Source organism: Sphaerodactylus townsendi, linkage group LG01 (genome assembly GCF_021028975.2).
Source record: "Sphaerodactylus townsendi isolate TG3544 linkage group LG01, MPM_Stown_v2.3, whole genome shotgun sequence".
Lineage (NCBI taxonomy): Eukaryota > Metazoa > Chordata > Lepidosauria > Squamata > Sphaerodactylidae > Sphaerodactylus > Sphaerodactylus townsendi.
The window spans coordinates 15,649,978-15,674,748 of record NC_059425.1 but is presented as its reverse complement, the minus strand read 5'-3'; the positions used below and the strand labels follow the sequence as shown (position 1 = coordinate 15,674,748).

The 24,771-nt window shown below is 68.1% G+C and overlaps 1 protein-coding gene across 1 annotated transcript in view; it reads left to right on the top strand.

Moving 5' to 3' along the window:
* The first annotated feature begins 7,652 nt into the window (after positions 1-7,652).
* Positions 7,653-24,771, top strand: part of LOC125436750 (vomeronasal type-2 receptor 26-like) — a 63,745-nt gene continuing 46,626 nt past the window's right edge. Inside the window, exons 1-3 of the mRNA XM_048504008.1 lie at positions 7,653-7,814; positions 9,839-10,382; positions 11,563-11,728. Coding sequence (XP_048359965.1) covers positions 7,653-7,814; positions 9,839-10,382; positions 11,563-11,728 — 872 coding nt within the window. The remainder of the gene's footprint in view (positions 7,815-9,838; positions 10,383-11,562; positions 11,729-24,771) is intronic.

The following is a 24,771-nucleotide window of genomic DNA, read 5'->3' as shown; positions in this document are numbered from 1 at the left end:
GACCTCCAGGTTTCGGTGAGTACACGGGATTGCCCGCAAACAGCAGCTCCGGGTCTCTCTCTGAAGGCAAGAAGATCGCCTGGCCTGTGGTTGGGGATTTTGCCCCGTGGGAGCCCGCTTTACACCACTAATTGTCAGTGCCATTCATTATTCATAACCCACAATGCCTAGCCTTGGGCTAATGACCTCATGTAGCTGGCATGCCCACCGTGGCTACGTGCTTCCCGGGCTGCCTACAAGTCCTGCTGGCCTGGAAGAAAGACTGCCGGAAGAAAGCTGAGCGACTTCGGGTCCCCTTGACAGTGCCGGCAATAACTGGCACATCTCCAGCCTGAGTCTAGAGATTGCGGGACATGCACAGAGTCGATCTTACTAACAGACTGACTTAATGTGAGTGGCACCGAGCAATCTGTCGCATTGTCGAGCAGCTTACTCTGCATGCTACGCGCGAAGACCTGCACTTCTGTTTGAATAATATACATTCACTTTGGACACTGGTGGTGGTGCTTCTCATTTTGTCACTCACATTATTTTGAAACATCGTTATCTGAAAAAAAAAGAGTGTCTTCAGCATGAGACTGTGAGGCTGATTCCGCATGGGCCAAAAACAGCAGTGTGAAAAGAGTGTGAAAATGGTGTAAAAGGGTTTATACTGTTTTCACCCGTGCGGAATCAGCCTAAGTGTGAGGGAAGTTTGTCAGGCTTCATTAAAAAGGGAAGAAATCTGGGTGTGTCCCTTGAGGTTGGTCTGGATACACTGCATGCTGCTGCCCACATCTTTCTCTCGGGCGAACTGTGAACAAGCAGCGTATCACAAGCACAAATGAGTCCTCAAGCAAGACGTGGGGTGGGGGAATGCCTGATCTAAAAGTATCTTTCCACGTTCTGCTCGCCACATCAAGTTCCGTGGGTCAAAATCTAGTGGGGTAAGTGCTGTTGATGTCCACCGGCCCTCAAGCTGACAGTGCTGTTGTGAGCAGAAGGAACTGACTATTCGAAGGCCACTGAACACAACGGCCTAAGAAGGCTGTGATCATGCTTGGGATCTGTCTGTGGGAACCCTCTCTGGTGGTCACGCGCCCCTCCCACCTCCTGACTGATCATCACGGCAAGCAAAAAAACCTGCCCCATTCTACACAGAGGATTACATGGGTCTAATGGAACTCCTCAGCAGCAGAACTGGGCCCACTTTCCCCAGCTTACTGCTCTGGCCCGCCTCATCAAACGGCACCCCCCTTTGCCCTCCCGCCGCCCATGAGGACTTTGCAAGGGGTGGACATGGCGATTTTCTCGCACGTGCACGAAGTTCAAAGGGGGGAAGTTGGTCAGTGATTCTTTCTCACACACAAGCAGTTTGCGGGGGGGGGGGGGAGCCGGCTGGCGATTCTCCTGCACACGTGAGCAGTTTGCAGTGGGGGAAGCCAGCTGGCAATTCTCCTGCACACGTGAGCAGTTTGCAGGGGGGAAGACAGCTGGTGATTGTGCTTGTAAAGCCAGATGGAGGGGGGGGAGGGGGCGAGGGCGCTGATTCTCAGTGCCTGCCTGTGTTCTGTTTCAAACATTTTTAAAAGTACTGAAAATGAGTGGGGGGAATGGGGTGAGATTCAGCAAATCCAAACGCGGGAAACAGCGGCTGCCCACGCATGTGTGCAAGAGATTGCGGAAGAGCTCATGGTGCTAATGGGAAAGCCCTGGGCTTGTGGGGAACCATTCGGGGTCTCCCGCACAGGCCCTGATTCGAGTAAAGGGAAAAGCTGGGCAGCTGTGGGGAACTACGAGCGGGGTGAGAAGCCTCGCAGCAGGTACACACCCAGATATGCCACAGGATTCCCCACTCTGCCACTTGAGCTGTGGAAGCTAATCTGGGGAACTAGATTAGCCTGTACACTCCAACACACACTAGCTGGGTGACCTTGGGCTAGTCACAGCTCTTTGGAGCATTCTCAGCCCCACCCCCCTGTTGTGGGGGGAGGAGGGAAAGGAGATTGTAAGCACCTTTGAGTCTCCTTTCAGGAGAGAAAGGGGGGGTTCTTCTTCTCCTTCTCCTCCCCCTGCTCCCCTGCACTGTTTGGAGGCCGTAGCTGGTTGGTTGGGTCCAAGCAGGCTGAAATTGAATCCACCAAAGATGGAGGTTCTGTGGCTCGGTCGGGGGGAGTGGCCGGGGAATTTCCAGCTGCCAGCCTTGAATTGTGAGGCCCTCCATCTTGCCTCATCAGTAAGGAGCCTGCGGGTGACTCTGGACTCCACTCTTTTGTTGGAAGACCAGGTCATCAAGACAGTTCGGTCTGCCTCTTTCCATCTGCATCAAGCGCTGCAGCTGGCCGCCTACCTATCCTGAACCAACCTGGCTATAGTAATCCATGCAACAGTCACCTCTAGATTAAAGTACTGCAATTCGCTCTTCACTGGCCTGTCTTTGAAATCAATCCGGAAGTTGAAACTTGTATAGCTCACAGCCACTTGACTAGGCTCTTAACTGGAGCTTCTAGCAGGGACCATATTACATATGTCTTGAGAGAGCTACACTGGCTGCCTGATGAGTACTGGATCGTCTTCAACGTTTTGGTATTAACCTTAAGGCCGTTTACTGGTCTTGGACCTGCGTATCTATCTATCTATCTATCTATCTATCTATCTATCTATCTATCTATCTATCTATCTATCTATCTATCTATCTATCTATCTATCTATCTATCTATCTATCTATCTATCTATCTATCTATCTATCTATCTATCTATCTATCTATCTATCTATCTATCTATCTGCCTGCCTGCCTGCCTGCCTGCCTGCCTGCCTGCCTGCCGTTCTATCATCCATCATCCACCCAGCCACCCGCCCACCCATCCGTCTAGTTATTTCGACTTCATATACCACCCACCTCCAAAGGGCTCAGTGTGACCGCCTCTCCCCATATTGCCATTGGAGACCCCTCTATTCTGTGGAGAGAGATTTGTTGGATGTCCTGGCCCCCGGGGCTGTGTGGCTGGCTTCAACATGGGCCGGGGCTTTAATGGCCCCGGCCCAGTGGAAAGCTCTTCCTAGTGAAATCCGGGCCCTGCAAAGTCTGTTTCAGTTGCACAAGGCCTGCAAAACACAGCTGTTCCAGAAGGCCTTCTCTGTCGAGCCAGCCGGACATCCCCTTTCTTCCTAAATTACCTCTGGTCCTCCTTCGAATACGACATATGCACCTGTTTTTGTATGCCCCACATGTTGGACTTTTACACCATCTATTTGCATTTGTTTTAGATATTAGATATTTATGATGTTTCAATGTTTTATATTTATTGTATTTATTGTATTCATTTTATATGTTTTATTGTAAACAGCCTTGAGTCTTGAAGATATGATGGGATATAAATGACAATTTTTTAAAAAAAAAACATAGTGGCCTCTCTTTGTTGCTTTAGGTGTCATTAATTTCCACATGGCTTTGGTCTATGCATCAATTCCATCCCCCCCCCCCTTCTTTTGAAAAATATGCAATGGCAGGCAAAAGTTTTGCCCTCTTCCCAACGGTACTGGCCGTAGCTTCACAGCTGCCTCCAACTCAGAGAACAAACTTTCCCCCCAGACTATAGACTGGAAAACATGTTTGTCAAAGTTACTTCTTTCATGATGACTATTTTCCTCAGGGCCCTGGTGTGCAAGAGCATTTTCCTCCCAGTTTATGTCTCTATTGGTGATTTCGACCTCATCCCCAAAAGCGTATTAGCATCATTGTACAAAAATGGGCTCTGATGCCCATCCTCTGTTGAGGCCCCATTAAAGGTGAGCCAATTGGCATTTGTTGAATTATGATTATTATTTCTACCATGGGACAGAGAGGTGTTTTGGAGTTTCCAGCTCTGGCCTGAGGAGTTTGGGCCGAATCTGGGGGCTAGTGCTTTGATCTGAAATCTTGGTAGAACATTAAGTGATAAATACCCTCCTTTCTCAGCCAGATTGGTGCTGAGCACCCACTGTGAATATTGCTAAACGCCTTGATGGTTAAATTAGTCCATTACATTTTAAGAGCGTTCTTTTCAGTTCAAGCCTGCTTTTCCTCACAGCCACACTTTAAGGAATTGTAGGCAATGTTCGTCCCTTGACCAAGAAAGAGAGAGAGATTGTCTTGAATGGATTTCCACAGCTGAAAGTAAGTAATCTTTGAGCTTTAGAATTCCTTTTTTTTTTAATTGTGGAAGCAGGTTTAAGAGGCACAGACAAGACTGTACTCATGTAATCTGGATTTGTCAACTCAGATTTGTTACATATTGCACATGGCTGGATCTTTTTTTTCTAAGTCTGATTGGATGCTTAGCAATTACTTTTTAAACCATTAAAACTTTTTCATGACTTGAAATTTTTGTACCACAGAAATGTTCTTTTGGCCAAGCTTACACCATTGCTTAAAGAAAGGGATTTGAATAAATTTTTGGACAGTTGGAAACCTATGACAGACTATATAGATTAAAAAAAGAACAAAATTGAACTGATGGTGAGTAGTTTTGAAGGATAATGGACTTTTGAAAGTAAGAACTAACAGAGAAAAGTTTGATGTTTCTCAATTTAAATGCAATGTTTACAAAGGTATAACTCTGTTCATGCTACCAAAGTTCAAGAAGTATATTACAACTAATGCTGTACAATGTTGGAAGTTCCTACAACAAATGTACTAATCTATAGTTGTAATCTCTGCAACTCCTTTTTTACTGTCAAAGCGTTTCGAGGAACAAATAAAACATGAACCCAGAAATGTCCTTTTGGAACTGTGCATCTTATTCTGAATTGTAAATTTTGTGTCTCGTTCAATGTTTCTAAAAGGTTGATGTGCAGTTTAAAGCAATCTCTGAGCCCGTGCAGAGTCCCACGGAGGAAGCTCTCCCCTGCTAGGGAAGCCTCTGATCTAAGAAAGTGATTGTGGTCACGCCTCTCTCCACTGTCCTTTCCTTCTTGATCTGGTTGCTGTTTATTGGCTATTCGGTGTTACTTACTGCCCTGGTTCTCTTTCCACTCTAGTTGCTTTCTTTTAATTTGCCTTCTTTTAATTTTCCTATGTCCTTTTCATCCACAAATTGTTCTTTCCCCTGTAGGTCCCCTCTCTTTGCACTGCAGATGCTTTAAATATTTTAAATATTCTGAATCTGGACTGGTTAGAATGACAGGGTCATTTCACAAGAGAATATTTTACATGTAAAAAAATAGCTGAAGATGAATGGTTATTGTGTTTCGGAAATTATATGTATATTTGCTTGACAAAATCAACATGTTTCCTTTAGGTAGCATGATGTCAGAACTAAGGAACCAGGGAAATCTACGCCCAGACAAAAACTGACGATGCTATTTGGCTGGATTCTATTTGTGCTGCTGTTTCTTGAGGCTGATGGAGTGCCAAAATGGCCCATTTGTACCCTCAGGGGGAACCGCTATCGAGGCTACTACAAGGAAGGAGACAGGATCATTGGGGGCTTCATTCCCTTGACCAAACCTCCCAAATATGATTTCAACTTTAGCAAGCCTTATTATTTTCCCAGGGAACGAGAGAGGTGGGTGCCTCTCTTTTCTCACTGAAGGGCAGGGCTAGAACAGTCAGGTCACCAACATTTATCACTGGTCTTGAGCCTTTAAGGAGCCTTCGTAGGCCAGGCTAACCTGATCTCATCAGAACTCAGAAGCTAGGCAAGGTCTTGTCGAAGGCTTTCATGGCCGGAATCAACTGACCATCTCTCTTGACAGACCCCATCTTGAGGTAGTCCAAAGCAAGAAAGGAACAGAAGTGGGTTGGCAGGGCTTTCCTCTGCATAACAGTAGTCTTTCTTGGTGGTCTCCCATCCAAGTACTAACTGCAGCCGACCTTGCTTAGGTATTGTGGGTTTTCCGGGCTATGTGGCTGTGGTCTGGTAGTTTTTGCTCCGAATGTTTTGCCTGCATAAGAACATAAGAACTAGCCTGCTGGATCAGACCAGAGTCCATCTAGTCCAGCACTCTGCTACTCGCAGTGGCCCACCTGGTGCCTTTGGGAGCTCACGTGTAGGATGTGAAAGCAATGGCCTTCTGCTGCTGCTGCTGCTCCCGAATACCTGGTCTGCTAAGGCATTTGCAATCTGAGATCAAGGAGGATCAAGATTGGTAGTCATAGATCGACTTCTCCATAAATCTGTCTAAGCCCTTTTTAAAGCTATCCAGGTTAGTGGCCATCACCACCTCCTGTGGCAGCATATTCCAAACACCAATCACACGTTGTGTGAAGAAGTGTTTCCTTTTATTAGTCCTAATTCTTCCCCCCAGCACTTTCAATGAATGCCCCCTGGTTCTAGTATTGTGAGAAAGAGAGAAAAAAATTTCTCTTTCTGTAGGCACTTCCTACCCCATGCATAATTATATAGACCTCAATTATCTCCCCCCTCAGACACCTCCTCTCCAAACTAAAGAGTCCCAAACGCTGCAGCCTCTCCTCATAGGGAAGGTGCTCCAATCCTTCAATCATCCTCGTTGCCCTTCTCTGCACTTTTTCTATCCCTTCGATATCCTTTTTGAGATGTGGCGACCAGAACTGAACACAGTACTCCAAGTGCGGTCGCACCACTGCTTTATATAAGGGCATGACAATCCTTGCAGTTTTATTATCAATCCTTTCCTAATTATCCCCAGCATAGAGTTTGCCTTTTTCACAGCTGCCATGCATTGAGTTGACATTCCCATGGAACTATCAACTAAGATGCCCAAATCCCTTTCCTGGTCTGTGACTGATAGCACTGACCCTTGTAACATGTATGTGAAGTTTGGATTTTTTGCCCCTATGTGCATCACTTTGCATTTTGCTACATTGAACTGCATTTGCCATTTCTTAGCCCAATCACCTAATTTATTAAGGTCCGCTTGGAGCTCTTTGCAATCCTTTGTGGTTCTCACCACCCTACATAATTCAGTATCATCTGCAAACTTGGCCACCACGTTACCCACCCCTACTTCCAGGTCATTTATGAATAAGTTAAGTCTTGGTCCCAAAATAAGAATAAGTTTTGGTCCCAAAACGGATCCTTGGGGGACACCACTCCCTACATCTCTCCATTGTGAGAACTTCCCATTTATACCCACCCTTTGTTTCCTGTTCCTCACCCAGTTTTTAATCCATAGGAGGACTTCCCCTCTTATTCCTTCATTGCTGAGTTTTCTCAACAGTGTCTGATGAGGAACTTTGTCAAAAGCCTCTGTCTGGCATCTTCAGAGGTATGTCATGGTGAGAAGTGTTTCTCCCCATCATGTGCCACAATGGAAACACATCTTACAGGGACATACCTCTAAAGATGCCAACCATAGATGCATATGAAACATTAGGAACAAAGCCTACTAGGAACAAAACCTACTAGACCATGGACACACAGCCCATAAAACCCACAATACATCCCTGAACATCTCTTGCCTTGAAAACCGTACGGGGTTGCCATGAGTTGGCTGAGACACAAGGTGCTTCCCTCCACTGTTCCACAAAGTGCTGATCTTTTGCTATTACTGATTCATCACTTTTTCCTCTCCTGCCAGATTGGACTACGAAACCTACCCTCACCTCCTGGTCTTTGTCCATGCCGTGGAGGAAATCAACCGAAGCCCACACCTCTTACCCAACACATCTTTGGGGTTCCACATCTACGACTCTGTCTTCAGGGACGATATGGCGCAAGGGGGCATTTGGGAGCTTCTTGCAGTAACGAGGAAAGTGGTGCCCAATTACCACTGTGGAGGAGGTCACAAGCTCATAGCCGTCATCGAAGGACCAACAGCCACCCTCTCGTTGGGGATCGCGACAATGCTAGGGCCCTACCAGCATCCACAGGTAAGAGATGTTTCTCCTCCCATGAGTTTTTGGCTGCTTCCACACAGTGATGATTAGGCAATACCCTAGAAATTCAATAAAATTTGAATTTGTATTTATTCAGGGATAAAATTATCTGTATGCCCAAATGAAAGAAATAACATATTCGGATATACCCCAAAAATTCAGGTCGATTTTTTTTTGTATTTTGGGAGTTTTTGCATTTTAGCCTACAGGGGATGCATTTGTAAAGCTAGTGGCACCTAAATTTCAGGGTATCATCTGGAGACTGTCCTGATGATATTACCTGAGTTTGGTGAGGTTTGGTTAAGGGGATCTAAAGTTATGCACTGCCAAAGGGTGTGCCCCATCCCCCATTGTTTCCAATGGGAGCTGAAAGGAGATAGGGACTACCCCTTTGAGGGTCCATAAACACACCCCTAACAGGCACCCCAAGAAATTGCCCAAGATTCTTTGCTCTGCACTGCATTGGCTCCCTTGTAGCCAGTGAGGAATTTCTGAGTGTGTAAGCAGGCTGTACATTTTTGAAGACAGAGGCACCAGACTTCCAAGGTGGCTCCAGGAGGCCTCCTGAAAATAGCATCCAGTCTTGGTGAGCTTTGCTTCTGGAGGTGGTGGGATGGGGTGGGTTAAGAGAGTTCTGAGAGAACTCAGCCAGCAGGGTTCATGTGCAGAAGCAGGGAAACAAAATAAGCCTTTTGGGGGCCCATAAAATTGAACCCCCAAAACAAGCCGCTAGCTTTAAAAATGCGTCCCCTGCAGGCTGAAACATCAAAAAACACCAAAAATATCCCAAAAAAAGCCCGAATACTTTGCATTCGGATTCATTCATATTCGGGCAGAACATAAACGACTGATTTTGGCCCGAATATGCCCGAATTCGCCCATATTTGGGGTGAATCCAGTATTTGTTGCACCTGAATCTCCAAGCCTAGGGAAAATTCTCCACAGAGCTTTGGAGTGCTGGTGAAAAGTGGCAACCTCTCATGGGATTTTCAAGACCAGAGATGACCAGAGGTGGTTGCCATTTACTACCTCTGTGTAGCAGCCCTGGATTTGTTGGGTGGTCTCCCATTCAAGTACTAACCAGGGTTGATCATGCTCAGCCTCTGAAATCTGATGATATCAGGCTAGCTTGGGCGATCCAAGTCAGGCTTTGCAAGCAATGGAGTTGCACCATAAAAGTACAAATATAAATAAGGAATTGATAATAAAACTGCAAAGATTGTCATGCCCTTATATAAAGCCGTGGTGTGACCGCACTTGGAGTACTGTGTTCAGTTCTGGTTGCCACATTTCAAAAATGATATCGAGTAGCAGAGTGCTGGACTAGATGGACTCTGGTCTGATCCAGCAGGCTAGTTCTTATGTTCTTATTAACCACAGCCAACCCTGCTTAGCTTCTGAGATCTGACAAGATCAGACTACCCTTGGGCCAGTCAGGTTTAGGAACAACTCTTGTAGGTACAGGTACACCCGCTTAGTCATGTGGAAAAGGCAAACTCTATGCTGGGGATAATTAGGAAAGGAGTTGATAATAAAACTGCAAGGATTGTCATGCCCTTATATAAAGCAGTGGTGCGACCGGACTTGGAGTACTGTGTTCAGTTCTGGTCACCACATCTCAAAAAGGATATCGAAGAGATAGAAAAAGTGCAGAGAAGGGCAACGAGGATGATTGAGGGACTGGAGCACCTTCCTTATGAGGAGAGGCTGCAGCGTTTGGGACTCTTTAGTTTGGAGAGGAGACGTCTGAGGGGGGAAATGATTGAAGTCTGTAAAATTATGCATAGGACAGAACTCTGACTGCACTACTGCAGCTGTCCACTGCGCACCGTGGGGCAATGGACCACCTGCACACAGGCTTCCCCTGCCTTTTCAGGGCCTCAGCCTCCTGCTAAAAGGAAAAGAGCAAACTCTACCCCACACCCACCCACCCCGTCCAAATGCTTGAGGCACAGTGGTTTTACATACCCAAATGTTTGCACGACAAAGCGGAAATCTTGCTTTCTCCTTCCCTGTAGCTCAGCTATGGACTCCTGAATCCAGCCCTACGTTCTAAAGTGTTGTTTCCTGCGTTGTATGGGATGGTCCCCCATGAAAGCTTCCTCCTCTCCGGGATAGCCCGACTGATCCAGCATTTCAACTGGCGCTGGGTGGGGCTGATGGCTTCAGAAGATGACCGAGGGGAGAGGGCCGTAGAGACCCTTGCCAGGGAAATCGGCAACGGAGGTGGCTGCATTGCATTCACTTGGATGTTTAAGCAATCTATCAATTACGATGAATTGTCCTTTCAAAAAGGAAGAGAACTTCAGGGGATCTTCCAGAAGCCTTCAGCCAATGTGACAGTTCTCTATGGGACACCACACCACATGATGATATACTTAATACTATCGACGTCGTACAGTATATGGATGAGAGGGCAGGTGTGGATCCTCACAACCCTCTCAGAAGTCAAAACCTCAGATTACATGATTTTCCATGGGTCTTTGCTCTTGGTCAGACATAAGCAAGAGATTCCAGGATTCCAGGATTTCCTCCAAAGAATTAAACCACGGCATTACCCAGGTGACTTCTTTAAAATTTTACTTTTTGAGAAAGTGTGGAGATGAATCGAAGTAACAAATAGTTGAAAGACGTTTGGGCCTCAGACATTCAGCCGCATAAAGCTTGGTAGGTTCAAGATCCAGAAAGTGAAAATGTGGAACCCTCATAGTTCAATAAACCCACATGAGTCAAATATATATATATCTGAAACTGGACATCTTTCTAATAAAATGGGCTGGGGCTCCCACAAGCTGTTGCCACAATAAATTCCTCAGCCTTGAATACCCTACATGCCAGTGTGGTGTAGTGGTTACGAGCAGTAGACTCTGAATTGGAGAATCAGGTTTGGTTCCCCATTTCTTCACACAAGCGATGGACTCTTATCTTTTGGACTGGATTCAGGGGTCCAAAACTGGAGAAACTGCGCCTGGGAGCACACTCGTGCCCTGCGCCCCTACCACGACCCTGCCCGGCCCAGCTCTGCCCTAGAATGCCCCCTCCTTGGCCTGGCCATGCCTCCACCGCTGCTCCTCATGGGGCGTCGCCCCCCCGCCACGCCACGCCACGCCCCATTGGTGCACTGCCACTGACTGGATTTGTTTCCCGGCTCCTCCACATAAAACCTGCTGGGTGACCCTGGCCAGTCACAGTTCTCACAGAACTCTCTCAGTCCCACCGACAAGGTGTCTGTTGTGTGGAGAGGAAGGGAAAGGCGTTTGAAAGCCACCTTGAGTCTCCTTACAAGAGAGAAAGGCAGGGTATGAATTCACACTCTTTTTTCTTACAAGCTTCAAGTTAGAAAGATTATTTCCTCATAATGGGACGGGCTCCAAAGGATCCACAGATGGGAAGGAACGGGGGTTGCTGACTATGGCTGGGAAATTCTTGGAGGTCCGTGGGGGGAGGTGCAGCCAGTGGAGACGAGGGTTTGGGGAGCAGGGGGACCTCAGGGGCTCTCCTGGGAGGTGAATGTATGCATACAAGATGCAGTCTAAAGGTTCCCTGCGATACACGCACATCTCTCCAGGTGGGGATGAGTCCCTGTAGCTAGCATCTAACTTGCGCTGTATCCCTTGGCAAGAAAAAGAGCACTCAAGACCTGAGGCATTTTTGCAGTGTTTATTTTCTTTGCAGTTGTGCACCTAGATCACAGCTGACAGCAACTGGGCGCCTAACGGACAGCATTTCCGCTAACCCACAGCAGATCCCCAGAGAAAGAGGTCTTGCACCACCAAATGGACATGTTTTTATGTGGTGAAGTCCTGCCCTGGCCCCGGGGTTGGGGCCCACCGCCGTCCCTCCTTCCCTTTCCTGGGCGTTGGTCTGCCCGTCCTGATCCCCGGTGTCCTGGGGGCGGCTACCACTAAGTAACTTCTTTGCCCACAGCTTGCTCAGGTTTGGGGCTATCTAAGTTGCACCTAGGAGGTTATTTTTTTACCCTCTGTTTATTTTCTCCCATATATATGCACCCTCTCCCCAGGTGACAGGCACATAAAGGACTTCTGGAATTATATCCATGGGTGCACTAGGATGGATCAGCCCTGGCAGCTGCAGTGCAAAAGCAAAAAGAGTCTTACCAGTGTCGAATTTTCCAAGCTTCTCTCTCCAAGTTGGGGTTACAGCATATACAATGCAGTATACACCGTGGCTCACGCTCTACATGCCGCAGTCTCACGTCAGCCCCTGGGCAATGTAGGGGGCTCCCAATCATGGCAGGTATTGGTAATGAACCTTTGTCTCACTATTACGCACGAAACATAGCCAGGGCCTTGTTATATCTCTCGTGGCTTGCTTGCATGTGTGTGTGTTTGTGCGTGTGTAAAGTGTCACCAACTTGCAGCCAACTGATGGCAATCCCAGCAAGGGGCTTCCAAGGCAAGTGGTTTGCCATGGCCTTCCTCTGCAGTGCCTTCCTTTGTAGTCCCTTCCAAGTCCCTGCTTAGCTTCCAACATATAACACCCCAGCAAGGGGCTTTCAAGGCAAGTGAGAAGCAGAGGTGGTTTGCCATGGCCTTCCTCCACAGAGCCTTCCTTGGTGGACTCCCTTCCAACTCCTGACCCTACTTACCTTCCAGGATATAACAACGCCAATAAGGGGCTTTTAAGACAAGTGAAAAGCAGAGGTGGTTTGCCATGGCCTTCCTCCACAGAGCCTTCCTTGGTGGACTCCCTTCCAACTCCTGACCCTACTTACCTTCCAGGATATAACAACGCCAATAAGGGGCTTTTAAGACAAGTGAGAAGCAGACTTCTCCTCCATAAATCTGTCCAAGCCCTTTTTAAAGCTATCCAGGTTAGTGGCCATCACCACCTCCTGTGGCAGCATATTCCAAACACCAATCACACGTTGCGTGAAAAAGTGCTTCCTTTTATTAGTCCTTATTCCCCCACTCCCCCAGCGCCTTCCTTGGTGGTCTCCCTTCTAGGGACCAAGCTTAGCTTTCGAGATCTAATCTGATTAACTTAAACCATTCTGCCTTCTCTCCCTCATGCCTTTGTATTGGCATACAACGAACACTCACAAACCTGAGGACCAGATGCAGTGTTACCAGGTTGAATAGCTTTTGGATGGCAGAGAACCACTTTTGAAATCTCTGCATTCTTTGCAAATATATAAGCAGAGTGTCAATAGAGGTACACCTGCACTAAAGCAGCAATTCCATATCCAAACCCCAGAAAGAGAACCTGCACCCCAGATTGCTTTAAAGTAGACCTCTGTGAGCCAGTGTCGTATGGTGGTTAAGAACAGTGGATTCCACTATGGTGAACCAGGTGGGTTTCCCCACTCCTCTACATGAAGCCTTTTGGGTGATCTTGGGTCAGTCACAGTTCTCTCAGAAGTCTCTCAGCCACACCAACCTCGCAAGGTGTCCACCTGAAGAAAATGGGAACTCTTGTTGTAGGCCACTTTAAGTCTCCATGGGGGTGGGGGAGGAGTGAAACATAGATATACAAATAATTAATTAATTAATGTGTATTTCAGCTCCTCCCTTTCTTGACAAATGTGAACTTCACGAACCCAGCTGGAGAGAAGTTGTTCTTCGATAAAAACGGGGACTTGGTGGCAGGATATGACATTCTGAACTTGATCGTTTCGTCTAAGGAAATCCTGCCTCTTGTCCCTGTTGGATCTTTTCGCCCTCAAGCTTCTTTGGGATATGAGCTCATTGTTAACAAGAGCGCCATCCAGTGGGACAGCAGCTTCAAACAGGTGACACCCCCAACCTCAGAGCAATCTAGTAGTTCTGTTCGGCATGGTGTAGTGCCCCACCCCCCCCCCCCCCCACCCCCCCCCCCCCCCACCCCCCCCCCCCCCCACCCCCCCCCCCCCCCACCCCCCCCCCCCCCCACCCCCCCCCCCCCCCACCCCCCCCCCCCCCCACCCCCCCCCCCCCCCACCCCCCCCCCCCCCCACCCCCCCCCCCCCCCACCCCCCCCCCCCCCCACCCCCCCCCCCCCCCACCCCCCCCCCCCCCCACCCCCCCCCCCCCCCACCCCCCCCCCCCCCCACCCCCCCCCCCCCCCACCCCCCCCCCCCCCCACCCCCCCCCCCCCCCACCCCCCCCCCCCCCCACCCCCCCCCCCCCCCACCCCCCCCCCCCCCCACCCCCCCCCCCCCCCACCCCCCCCCCCCCCCACCCCCCCCCCCCCCCACCCCCCCCCCCCCCCACCCCCCCCCCCCCCCACCCCCCCCCCCCCCCACCCCCCCCCCCCCCCACCCCCCCCCCCCCCCACCCCCCCCCCCCCCCACCCCCCCCCCCCCCCACCCCCCCCCCCCCCCACCCCCCCCCCCCCCCACCCCCCCCCCCCCCCACCCCCCCCCCCCCCCACCCCCCCCCCCCCCCACCCCCCCCCCCCCCCACCCCCCCCCCCCCCCACCCCCCCCCCCCCCCACCCCCCCCCCCCCCCACCCCCCCCCCCCCCCACCCCCCCCCCCCCCCACCCCCCCCCCCCCCCACCCCCCCCCCCCCCCACCCCCCCCCCCCCCCACCCCCCCCCCCCCCCACCCCCCCCCCCCCCCACCCCCCCCCCCCCCCACCCCCCCCCCCCCCCACCCCCCCCCCCCCCCACCCCCCCCCCCCCCCACCCCCCCCCCCCCCCACCCCCCCCCCCCCCCACCCCCCCCCCCCCCCACCCCCCCCCCCCCCCACCCCCCCCCCCCCCCACCCCCCCCCCCCCCCACCCCCCCCCCCCCCCACCCCCCCCCCCCCCCACCCCCCCCCCCCCCCACCCCCCCCCCCCCCCACCCCCCCCCCCCCCCACCCCCCCCCCCCCCCACCCCCCCCCCCCCCCACCCCCCCCCCCCCCCACCCCCCCCCCCCCCCACCCCCCCCCCCCCCCACCCCCCCCCCCCCCCACCCCCCCCCCCCCCCACCCCCCCCCCCCCCCACCCCCCCCCCCCCCCACCCCCCCCCCCCCCCACCCCCCCCCCCCCCCACCCCCCCCCCCCCCCACCCCCCCCCCCCCCCACCCCCCCCCCCCCCCACCCCCCCCCCCCCCCACCCCCCCCCCCCCCCACCCCCCCCCCCCCCCACCCCCCCCCCCCCCCACCCCCCCCCCCCCCCACCCCCCCCCCCCCCCACCCCCCCCCCCCCCCACCCCCCCCCCCCCCCACCCCCCCCCCCCCCCACCCCCCCCCCCCCCCACCCCCCCCCCCCCCCACCCCCCCCCCCCCCCACCCCCCCCCCCCCCCACCCCCCCCCCCCCCCACCCCCCCCCCCCCCCACCCCCCCCCCCCCCCACCCCCCCCCCCCCCCACCCCCCCCCCCCCCCACCCCCCCCCCCCCCCACCCCCCCCCCCCCCCACCCCCCCCCCCCCCCACCCCCCCCCCCCCCCACCCCCCCCCCCCCCCACCCCCCCCCCCCCCCACCCCCCCCCCCCCCCACCCCCCCCCCCCCCCACCCCCCCCCCCCCCCACCCCCCCCCCCCCCCACCCCCCCCCCCCCCCACCCCCCCCCCCCCCCACCCCCCCCCCCCCCCACCCCCCCCCCCCCCCACCCCCCCCCCCCCCCACCCCCCCCCCCCCCCACCCCCCCCCCCCCCCACCCCCCCCCCCCCCCACCCCCCCCCCCCCCCACCCCCCCCCCCCCCCACCCCCCCCCCCCCCCACCCCCCCCCCCCCCCACCCCCCCCCCCCCCCACCCCCCCCCCCCCCCACCCCCCCCCCCCCCCACCCCCCCCCCCCCCCACCCCCCCCCCCCCCCACCCCCCCCCCCCCCCACCCCCCCCCCCCCCCACCCCCCCCCCCCCCCACCCCCCCCCCCCCCCACCCCCCCCCCCCCCCACCCCCCCCCCCCCCCACCCCCCCCCCCCCCCACCCCCCCCCCCCCCCACCCCCCCCCCCCCCCACCCCCCCCCCCCCCCACCCCCCCCCCCCCCCACCCCCCCCCCCCCCCACCCCCCCCCCCCCCCACCCCCCCCCCCCCCCACCCCCCCCCCCCCCCACCCCCCCCCCCCCCCACCCCCCCCCCCCCCCACCCCCCCCCCCCCCCACCCCCCCCCCCCCCCACCCCCCCCCCCCCCCACCCCCCCCCCCCCCCACCCCCCCCCCCCCCCACCCCCCCCCCCCCCCACCCCCCCCCCCCCCCACCCCCCCCCCCCCCCACCCCCCCCCCCCCCCACCCCCCCCCCCCCCCACCCCCCCCCCCCCCCACCCCCCCCCCCCCCCACCCCCCCCCCCCCCCACCCCCCCCCCCCCCCACCCCCCCCCCCCCCCACCCCCCCCCCCCCCCACCCCCCCCCCCCCCCACCCCCCCCCCCCCCCACCCCCCCCCCCCCCCACCCCCCCCCCCCCCCACCCCCCCCCCCCCCCACCCCCCCCCCCCCCCACCCCCCCCCCCCCCCACCCCCCCCCCCCCCCACCCCCCCCCCCCCCCACCCCCCCCCCCCCCCACCCCCCCCCCCCCCCACCCCCCCCCCCCCCCACCCCCCCCCCCCCCCACCCCCCCCCCCCCCCACCCCCCCCCCCCCCCACCCCCCCCCCCCCCCACCCCCCCCCCCCCCCACCCCCCCCCCCCCCCACCCCCCCCCCCCCCCACCCCCCCCCCCCCCCACCCCCCCCCCCCCCCACCCCCCCCCCCCCCCACCCCCCCCCCCCCCCACCCCCCCCCCCCCCCACCCCCCCCCCCCCCCACCCCCCCCCCCCCCCACCCCCCCCCCCCCCCACCCCCCCCCCCCCCCACCCCCCCCCCCCCCCACCCCCCCCCCCCCCCACCCCCCCCCCCCCCCACCCCCCCCCCCCCCCACCCCCCCCCCCCCCCACCCCCCCCCCCCCCCACCCCCCCCCCCCCCCACCCCCCCCCCCCCCCACCCCCCCCCCCCCCCACCCCCCCCCCCCCCCACCCCCCCCCCCCCCCACCCCCCCCCCCCCCCACCCCCCCCCCCCCCCACCCCCCCCCCCCCCCACCCCCCCCCCCCCCCACCCCCCCCCCCCCCCACCCCCCCCCCCCCCCACCCCCCCCCCCCCCCACCCCCCCCCCCCCCCACCCCCCCCCCCCCCCACCCCCCCCCCCCCCCACCCCCCCCCCCCCCCACCCCCCCCCCCCCCCACCCCCCCCCCCCCCCACCCCCCCCCCCCCCCACCCCCCCCCCCCCCCACCCCCCCCCCCCCCCACCCCCCCCCCCCCCCACCCCCCCCCCCCCCCACCCCCCCCCCCCCCCACCCCCCCCCCCCCCCACCCCCCCCCCCCCCCACCCCCCCCCCCCCCCACCCCCCCCCCCCCCCACCCCCCCCCCCCCCCACCCCCCCCCCCCCCCACCCCCCCCCCCCCCCACCCCCCCCCCCCCCCACCCCCCCCCCCCCCCACCCCCCCCCCCCCCCACCCCCCCCCCCCCCCACCCCCCCCCCCCCCCACCCCCCCCCCCCCCCACCCCCCCCCCCCCCCACCCCCCCCCCCCCCCACCCCCCCCCCCCCCCACCCCCCCCCCCCCCCACCCCCCCCCCCCCCCACCCCCCCCCCCCCCCACCCCCCCCCCCCCCCACCCCCCCCCCCCCCCACCCCCCCCCCCCCCCACCCCCCCCCCCCCCCACCCCCCCCCCCCCCCACCCCCCCCCCCCCCCACCCCCCCCCCCCCCCACCCCCCCCCCCCCCCACCCCCCCCCCCCCCCACCCCCCCCCCCCCCCACCCCCCCCCCCCCCCACCCCCCCCCCCCCCCACCCCCCCCCCCCCCCACCCCCCCCCCCCCCCACCCCCCCCCCCCCCCACCCCCCCCCCCCCCCACCCCCCCCCCCCCCCACCCCCCCCCCCCCCCACCCCCCCCCCCCCCCACCCCCCCCCCCCCCCACCCCCCCCCCCCCCCACCCCCCCCCCCCCCCACCCCCCCCCCCCCCCACCCCCCCCCCCCCCCACCCCCCCCCCCCCCCACCCCCCCCCCCCCCCACCCCCCCCCCCCCCCACCCCCCCCCCCCCCCACCCCCCCCCCCCCCCACCCCCCCCCCCCCCCACCCCCCCCCCCCCCCACCCCCCCCCCCCCCCACCCCCCCCCCCCCCCACCCCCCCCCCCCCCCACCCCCCCCCCCCCCCACCCCCCCCCCCCCCCACCCCCCCCCCCCCCCACCCCCCCCCCCCCCCACCCCCCCCCCCCCCCACCCCCCCCCCCCCCCACCCCCCCCCCCCCCCACCCCCCCCCCCCCCCACCCCCCCCCCCCCCCACCCCCCCCCCCCCCCACCCCCCCCCCCCCCCACCCCCCCCCCCCCCCACCCCCCCCCCCCCCCACCCCCCCCCCCCCCCACCCCCCCCCCCCCCCACCCCCCCCCCCCCCCACCCCCCCCCCCCCCCACCCCCCCCCCCCCCCACCCCCCCCCCCCCCCACCCCCCCCCCCCCCCACCCCCCCCCCCCCCCACCCCCCCCCCCCCCCACCCCCCCCCCCCCCCACCCCCCCCCCCCCCCACCCCCCCCCCCCCCCACCCCCCCCCCCCCCCACCCCCCCCCCCCCCCACCCCCCCCCCCCCCCACCCCCCCCCCCCCCCACCCCCCCCCCCCCCCACCCCCCCCCCCCCCCACCCCCCCCCCCCCCCACCCCCCCCCCCCCCCACCCCCCCCCCCCCCCACCCCCCCCCCCCCCCACCCCCCCCCCCCCCCACCCCCCCCCCCCCCCACCCCCCCCCCCCCCCACCCCCCCCCCCCCCCACCCCCCCCCCCCCCCACCCCCCCCCCCCCCCACCCCCCCCCCCCCCCACCCCCCCCCCCCCCCACCCCCCCCCCCCCCCACCCCCCCCCCCCCCCACCCCCCCCCCCCCCCACCCCCCCCCCCCCCCACCCCCCCCCCCCCCCACCCCCCCCCCCCCCCACCCCCCCCCCCCCCCACCCCCCCCCCCCCCCACCCCCCCCCCCCCCCACCCCCCCCCCCCCCCACCCCCCCCCCCCCCCACCCCCCCCCCCCCCCACCCCCCCCCCCCCCCACCCCCCCCCCCCCCCACCCCCCCCCCCCCCCACCCCCCCCCCCCCCCACCCCCCCCCCCCCCCACCCCCCCCCCCCCCCACCCCCCCCCCCCCCCACCCCCCCCCCCCCCCACCCCCCCCCCCCCCCACCCCCCCCCCCCCCCACCCCCCCCCCCCCCCACCCCCCCCCCCCCCCACCCCCCCCCCCCCCCACCCCCCCCCCCCCCCACCCCCCCCCCCCCCCACCCCCCCCCCCCCCCACCCCCCCCCCCCCCCACCCCCCCCCCCCCCCACCCCCCCCCCCCCCCACCCCCCCCCCCCCCCACCCCCCCCCCCCCCCACCCCCCCCCCCCCCCACCCCCCCCCCCCCCCACCCCCCCCCCCCCCCACCCCCCCCCCCCCCCACCCCCCCCCCCCCCCACCCCCCCCCCCCCCCACCCCCCCCCCCCCCCACCCCCCCCCCCCCCCACCCCCCCCCCCCCCCACCCCCCCCCCCCCCCACCCCCCCCCCCCCCCACCCCCCCCCCCCCCCACCCCCCCCCCCCCCCACCCCCCCCCCCCCCCACCCCCCCCCCCCCCCACCCCCCCCCCCCCCCACCCCCCCCCCCCCCCACCCCCCCCCCCCCCCACCCCCCCCCCCCCCCACCCCCCCCCCCCCCCACCCCCCCCCCCCCCCACCCCCCCCCCCCCCCACCCCCCCCCCCCCCCACCCCCCCCCCCCCCCACCCCCCCCCCCCCCCACCCCCCCCCCCCCCCACCCCCCCCCCCCCCCACCCCCCCCCCCCCCCACCCCCCCCCCCCCCCACCCCCCCCCCCCCCCACCCCCCCCCCCCCCCACCCCCCCCCCCCCCCACCCCCCCCCCCCCCCACCCCCCCCCCCCCCCACCCCCCCCCCCCCCCACCCCCCCCCCCCCCCACCCCCCCCCCCCCCCACCCCCCCCCCCCCCCACCCCCCCCCCCCCCCACCCCCCCCCCCCCCCACCCCCCCCCCCCCCCACCCCCCCCCCCCCCCACCCCCCCCCCCCCCCACCCCCCCCCCCCCCCACCCCCCCCCCCCCCCACCCCCCCCCCCCCCCACCCCCCCCCCCCCCCACCCCCCCCCCCCCCCACCCCCCCCCCCCCCCACCCCCCCCCCCCCCCACCCCCCCCCCCCCCCACCCCCCCCCCCCCCCACCCCCCCCCCCCCCCACCCCCCCCCCCCCCCACCCCCCCCCCCCCCCACCCCCCCCCCCCCCCACCCCCCCCCCCCCCCACCCCCCCCCCCCCCCACCCCCCCCCCCCCCCACCCCCCCCCCCCCCCACCCCCCCCCCCCCCCACCCCCCCCCCCCCCCACCCCCCCCCCCCCCCACCCCCCCCCCCCCCCACCCCCCCCCCCCCCCACCCCCCCCCCCCCCCACCCCCCCCCCCCCCCACCCCCCCCCCCCCCCACCCCCCCCCCCCCCCACCCCCCCCCCCCCCCACCCCCCCCCCCCCCCACCCCCCCCCCCCCCCACCCCCCCCCCCCCCCACCCCCCCCCCCCCCCACCCCCCCCCCCCCCCACCCCCCCCCCCCCCCACCCCCCCCCCCCCCCACCCCCCCCCCCCCCCACCCCCCCCCCCCCCCACCCCCCCCCCCCCCCACCCCCCCCCCCCCCCACCCCCCCCCCCCCCCACCCCCCCCCCCCCCCACCCCCCCCCCCCCCCACCCCCCCCCCCCCCCACCCCCCCCCCCCCCCACCCCCCCCCCCCCCCACCCCCCCCCCCCCCCACCCCCCCCCCCCCCCACCCCCCCCCCCCCCCACCCCCCCCCCCCCCCACCCCCCCCCCCCCCCACCCCCCCCCCCCCCCACCCCCCCCCCCCCCCACCCCCCCCCCCCCCCACCCCCCCCCCCCCCCACCCCCCCCCCCCCCCACCCCCCCCCCCCCCCACCCCCCCCCCCCCCCACCCCCCCCCCCCCCCACCCCCCCCCCCCCCCACCCCCCCCCCCCCCCACCCCCCCCCCCCCCCACCCCCCCCCCCCCCCACCCCCCCCCCCCCCCACCCCCCCCCCCCCCCACCCCCCCCCCCCCCCACCCCCCCCCCCCCCCACCCCCCCCCCCCCCCACCCCCCCCCCCCCCCACCCCCCCCCCCCCCCACCCCCCCCCCCCCCCACCCCCCCCCCCCCCCACCCCCCCCCCCCCCCACCCCCCCCCCCCCCCACCCCCCCCCCCCCCCACCCCCCCCCCCCCCCACCCCCCCCCCCCCCCACCCCCCCCCCCCCCCACCCCCCCCCCCCCCCACCCCCCCCCCCCCCCACCCCCCCCCCCCCCCACCCCCCCCCCCCCCCACCCCCCCCCCCCCCCACCCCCCCCCCCCCCCACCCCCCCCCCCCCCCACCCCCCCCCCCCCCCACCCCCCCCCCCCCCCACCCCCCCCCCCCCCCACCCCCCCCCCCCCCCACCCCCCCCCCCCCCCACCCCCCCCCCCCCCCACCCCCCCCCCCCCCCACCCCCCCCCCCCCCCACCCCCCCCCCCCCCCACCCCCCCCCCCCCCCACCCCCCCCCCCCCCCACCCCCCCCCCCCCCCACCCCCCCCCCCCCCCACCCCCCCCCCCCCCCACCCCCCCCCCCCCCCACCCCCCCCCCCCCCCACCCCCCCCCCCCCCCACCCCCCCCCCCCCCCACCCCCCCCCCCCCCCACCCCCCCCCCCCCCCACCCCCCCCCCCCCCCACCCCCCCCCCCCCCCACCCCCCCCCCCCCCCACCCCCCCCCCCCCCCACCCCCCCCCCCCCCCACCCCCCCCCCCCCCCACCCCCCCCCCCCCCCACCCCCCCCCCCCCCCACCCCCCCCCCCCCCCACCCCCCCCCCCCCCCACCCCCCCCCCCCCCCACCCCCCCCCCCCCCCACCCCCCCCCCCCCCCACCCCCCCCCCCCCCCACCCCCCCCCCCCCCCACCCCCCCCCCCCCCCACCCCCCCCCCCCCCCACCCCCCCCCCCCCCCACCCCCCCCCCCCCCCACCCCCCCCCCCCCCCACCCCCCCCCCCCCCCACCCCCCCCCCCCCCCACCCCCCCCCCCCCCCACCCCCCCCCCCCCCCACCCCCCCCCCCCCCCACCCCCCCCCCCCCCCACCCCCCCCCCCCCCCACCCCCCCCCCCCCCCACCCCCCCCCCCCCCCACCCCCCCCCCCCCCCACCCCCCCCCCCCCCCACCCCCCCCCCCCCCCACCCCCCCCCCCCCCCACCCCCCCCCCCCCCCACCCCCCCCCCCCCCCACCCCCCCCCCCCCCCACCCCCCCCCCCCCCCACCCCCCCCCCCCCCCACCCCCCCCCCCCCCCACCCCCCCCCCCCCCCACCCCCCCCCCCCCCCACCCCCCCCCCCCCCCACCCCCCCCCCCCCCCACCCCCCCCCCCCCCCACCCCCCCCCCCCCCCACCCCCCCCCCCCCCCACCCCCCCCCCCCCCCACCCCCCCCCCCCCCCACCCCCCCCCCCCCCCACCCCCCCCCCCCCCCACCCCCCCCCCCCCCCACCCCCCCCCCCCCCCACCCCCCCCCCCCCCCACCCCCCCCCCCCCCCACCCCCCCCCCCCCCCACCCCCCCCCCCCCCCACCCCCCCCCCCCCCCACCCCCCCCCCCCCCCACCCCCCCCCCCCCCCACCCCCCCCCCCCCCCACCCCCCCCCCCCCCCACCCCCCCCCCCCCCCACCCCCCCCCCCCCCCACCCCCCCCCCCCCCCACCCCCCCCCCCCCCCACCCCCCCCCCCCCCCACCCCCCCCCCCCCCCACCCCCCCCCCCCCCCACCCCCCCCCCCCCCCACCCCCCCCCCCCCCCACCCCCCCCCCCCCCCACCCCCCCCCCCCCCCACCCCCCCCCCCCCCCACCCCCCCCCCCCCCCACCCCCCCCCCCCCCCACCCCCCCCCCCCCCCACCCCCCCCCCCCCCCACCCCCCCCCCCCCCCACCCCCCCCCCCCCCCACCCCCCCCCCCCCCCACCCCCCCCCCCCCCCACCCCCCCCCCCCCCCACCCCCCCCCCCCCCCACCCCCCCCCCCCCCCACCCCCCCCCCCCCCCACCCCCCCCCCCCCCCACCCCCCCCCCCCCCCACCCCCCCCCCCCCCCACCCCCCCCCCCCCCCACCCCCCCCCCCCCCCACCCCCCCCCCCCCCCACCCCCCCCCCCCCCCACCCCCCCCCCCCCCCACCCCCCCCCCCCCCCACCCCCCCCCCCCCCCACCCCCCCCCCCCCCCACCCCCCCCCCCCCCCACCCCCCCCCCCCCCCACCCCCCCCCCCCCCCACCCCCCCCCCCCCCCACCCCCCCCCCCCCCCACCCCCCCCCCCCCCCACCCCCCCCCCCCCCCACCCCCCCCCCCCCCCACCCCCCCCCCCCCCCACCCCCCCCCCCCCCCACCCCCCCCCCCCCCCACCCCCCCCCCCCCCCACCCCCCCCCCCCCCCACCCCCCCCCCCCCCCACCCCCCCCCCCCCCCACCCCCCCCCCCCCCCACCCCCCCCCCCCCCCACCCCCCCCCCCCCCCACCCCCCCCCCCCCCCACCCCCCCCCCCCCCCACCCCCCCCCCCCCCCACCCCCCCCCCCCCCCACCCCCCCCCCCCCCCACCCCCCCCCCCCCCCACCCCCCCCCCCCCCCACCCCCCCCCCCCCCCACCCCCCCCCCCCCCCACCCCCCCCCCCCCCCACCCCCCCCCCCCCCCACCCCCCCCCCCCCCCACCCCCCCCCCCCCCCACCCCCCCCCCCCCCCACCCCCCCCCCCCCCCACCCCCCCCCCCCCCCACCCCCCCCCCCCCCCACCCCCCCCCCCCCCCACCCCCCCCCCCCCCCACCCCCCCCCCCCCCCACCCCCCCCCCCCCCCACCCCCCCCCCCCCCCACCCCCCCCCCCCCCCACCCCCCCCCCCCCCCACCCCCCCCCCCCCCCACCCCCCCCCCCCCCCACCCCCCCCCCCCCCCACCCCCCCCCCCCCCCACCCCCCCCCCCCCCCACCCCCCCCCCCCCCCACCCCCCCCCCCCCCCACCCCCCCCCCCCCCCACCCCCCCCCCCCCCCACCCCCCCCCCCCCCCACCCCCCCCCCCCCCCACCCCCCCCCCCCCCCACCCCCCCCCCCCCCCACCCCCCCCCCCCCCCACCCCCCCCCCCCCCCACCCCCCCCCCCCCCCACCCCCCCCCCCCCCCACCCCCCCCCCCCCCCACCCCCCCCCCCCCCCACCCCCCCCCCCCCCCACCCCCCCCCCCCCCCACCCCCCCCCCCCCCCACCCCCCCCCCCCCCCACCCCCCCCCCCCCCCACCCCCCCCCCCCCCCACCCCCCCCCCCCCCCACCCCCCCCCCCCCCCACCCCCCCCCCCCCCCACCCCCCCCCCCCCCCACCCCCCCCCCCCCCCACCCCCCCCCCCCCCCACCCCCCCCCCCCCCCACCCCCCCCCCCCCCCACCCCCCCCCCCCCCCACCCCCCCCCCCCCCCACCCCCCCCCCCCCCCACCCCCCCCCCCCCCCACCCCCCCCCCCCCCCACCCCCCCCCCCCCCCACCCCCCCCCCCCCCCACCCCCCCCCCCCCCCACCCCCCCCCCCCCCCACCCCCCCCCCCCCCCACCCCCCCCCCCCCCCACCCCCCCCCCCCCCCACCCCCCCCCCCCCCCACCCCCCCCCCCCCCCACCCCCCCCCCCCCCCACCCCCCCCCCCCCCCACCCCCCCCCCCCCCCACCCCCCCCCCCCCCCACCCCCCCCCCCCCCCACCCCCCCCCCCCCCCACCCCCCCCCCCCCCCACCCCCCCCCCCCCCCACCCCCCCCCCCCCCCACCCCCCCCCCCCCCCACCCCCCCCCCCCCCCACCCCCCCCCCCCCCCACCCCCCCCCCCCCCCACCCCCCCCCCCCCCCACCCCCCCCCCCCCCCACCCCCCCCCCCCCCCACCCCCCCCCCCCCCCACCCCCCCCCCCCCCCACCCCCCCCCCCCCCCACCCCCCCCCCCCCCCACCCCCCCCCCCCCCCACCCCCCCCCCCCCCCACCCCCCCCCCCCCCCACCCCCCCCCCCCCCCACCCC